This window comes from Notothenia coriiceps, unplaced genomic scaffold, assembly GCF_000735185.1.
Source record: "Notothenia coriiceps isolate Sejong01 unplaced genomic scaffold, NC01 NC01_scaffold00008214, whole genome shotgun sequence".
NCBI classification, from domain to species: domain Eukaryota; kingdom Metazoa; phylum Chordata; class Actinopteri; order Perciformes; family Nototheniidae; genus Notothenia; species Notothenia coriiceps.
Window position 1 is genome coordinate 1 of NW_011340915.1, and position 2,395 is coordinate 2,395.

At 37.3% G+C, this 2,395-nt stretch overlaps 1 protein-coding gene across 1 annotated transcript; it reads left to right on the top strand.

Annotated features, from left to right (window-relative positions):
• The first annotated feature begins 248 nt into the window (after nt 1-248).
• On the top strand, nt 249-2,124 carry LOC104944489 (26S proteasome non-ATPase regulatory subunit 2-like). Its single transcript, XM_010770025.1, has 3 exons — nt 249-436; nt 1,790-1,846; nt 1,943-2,124. The coding sequence occupies exons 1-3, from the start codon at nt 314-316 to the stop codon at nt 2,117-2,119; spliced, it is 357 nt and encodes a 118-aa protein (XP_010768327.1). The 5' UTR covers nt 249-313; the 3' UTR covers nt 2,120-2,124.
• The last annotated feature ends 271 nt before the right edge of the window (nt 2,125-2,395 follow it).

A 2,395-nucleotide genomic window follows, 5' to 3' on the forward strand; every position in this document is an offset into this window, starting at 1 on the left:
AAAGCTACCAGAAAGGCACTGTTTAAATTCTTGAGTGAAACTGGGGTAGGAAAAATAATTTAACATTAGGTCAGGAAAGAAGATAGATTTGTTTTTTGTTTTATTTATTTAATGGTTTTATTTATTTATTTTAATTTTATTTTGATTAGAACATAGGTTAAAGAGTTGGAATGATGTGATGATTCATACTCATGTACAGTAGGTGGCGGTATGCACCTTTCAAGTCGTTTGCAATCCGCCAAAAGCAAGAGAAGAAGAAGAAGAAGCTCTCCTCAGTTCCTTTTAGCCGACAGTTTTTCATAGATCCGCAACTATGGAGGAGGCAAAAAACAAAGAGAATAAGCCGTCCGAAAAGACCGATGAGAAGGACAAGGAGAAGGAGAAGGGGCTGAAGTCCTCCGGAAAGGAGAAGGGCAAGAAAGAGGAGCAAGAACTGGTAAGTGTGTGGTGTTTTTATAAAAAAAACGTGAGCTAACAGACGTTATTTTGCCTTAGTCACTGTCTGCTCTGACAACATGGTTGAGAAGGCCTTGGTCATTTCCATTTCTAAATAAATCAATGACATACTGTTTATAAATGTAACACAACATGTCAAATAAACTGTCCTTAACCTTGAATCGTTATAAAATCCCGTTCCGTAAAAGTTGTAAAGACGAACTCGAGCAGTTAGCTTAGCTTTAGCCTAGCCGGTTAGCTAACGTTAGCTTGCTAGTTGTTATCGCTGCTGTCTGTACTGTCATCAACGTTAGCATTGTTGCCTGATGTGCTAGCATAATGCAACTTAGCCGTGTTTAACATTGGGTAGCGCTCTGTATGACACAGCAGCTGACACAAATACACTCTCACAACCAGAGGTGTAAAGTCACTTAGTAGATTTTAGTTAAATCTTAGTAAATTGGTTTCGTCTACTCCTTTACAACTCTGAGGTAAATGGTGCACTTTTACTCCACTACATTTATGTAATGTCGTTCCATTGTATATTTCGATTTTAAATCACATTCAACCCCTAAATAAGACTTTAGTTACTTGAGCAACATTAACATTAACTGCAGTTTACAAAGTAATTAAAACTTTGATAAACTCATGAATGCATCAATCATTATTAAAAATATCATATATATTATTCTGAAATGGACCAATCTGCACAATGACTACTTTTACTGTCGCTACTTTCACTATATTTTGATGATAATACTTTTCTACTTTTACTTGAGTAACATTTTGAGGACTTTTACTTTAACAGAGTACTCCTACACTCTGGTACTTCTACTTTTACTCAAGTACAAGATCAGAGTACTTCTACTTTTACTCAAGTACAAGATCAGAGTACTTCTACTTTTACTCAAGTACTAGATAAATACTGAGTAAATATCCCACTTCTGTCATTTGTAATAAATAGGTTACTTTAACTTCAACCATTCGCTGTTAAATTGATCAGAAACATTAGAAATGTACTATAGGATTTCTACCTGATTAGCTTCTAAAGCTAGGTAGCTCTTAGATAAATGCATGACTGTCATCTTTGAGTATCAGCTAAGTGGTTGCTGGTGGTTATCATTTTTCATACTGGCTTGTATGCCGAATAGTTAACAATCCAGTTCAGAAAGGACCAACACCAGCTGTCAAAATGCTGGTACAATATAGAAAAGTAGTGCTACGTAAACACAATTTACCACTGTCATCACCACATGATCAACTAGCATCTCAGAGCATCACTCTCATATCACATAGTCAATGTCTTTTAATAATTTGGATTAATAACACGTTTTATTCCTTCACTTCTTCTTAGTCGGAGGAAGACAAGCAGTTGCAAGAGGACTTGGAGATGATGGTGGAGAGATTGGCTGTAAGTATTGTTATTTCTTTCTGATACAACGACCCTTGGGTGTCAGGGTGTAAAAGCCTTAACAGTTCAAATGATTAACTGTATGTATGATTGCAGGAGAAGAACACAGAGCTGCACCACCCTGCTCTGGAGGAGCTGCGCAGACTGATCCGTTCCTCCACCACCTCCATGACCTCCGTACCCAAACCCCTCAAATTCCTGCGCCCGCACTACGGCAAGCTCAAAGAGATCTATGAGGGCATGGCTGCCGGAGAGAACAAGGTGAAGCTCTAAGTGGTGCCGGAAAATTATGAAATTCATGCATTTCTTGACAACTTTTTAGGTTAATCACCATAGGGAACATAGTGCCCATAGAGAAACTAGTTTCAAACCATTTACAAACGTTGAAATTCAAACCCTTTTAGACATACAATCAAAATAGTAACATATAGCTAACGGTAGCTCTAAATTCTCCAGTCAGACAGGTATTCATATCACTTTGATAAATGACCAGCTACATTAGTTATTTAATACTTGGTGAAATCCAGATGGAGAGAATAAGGTGAGTTT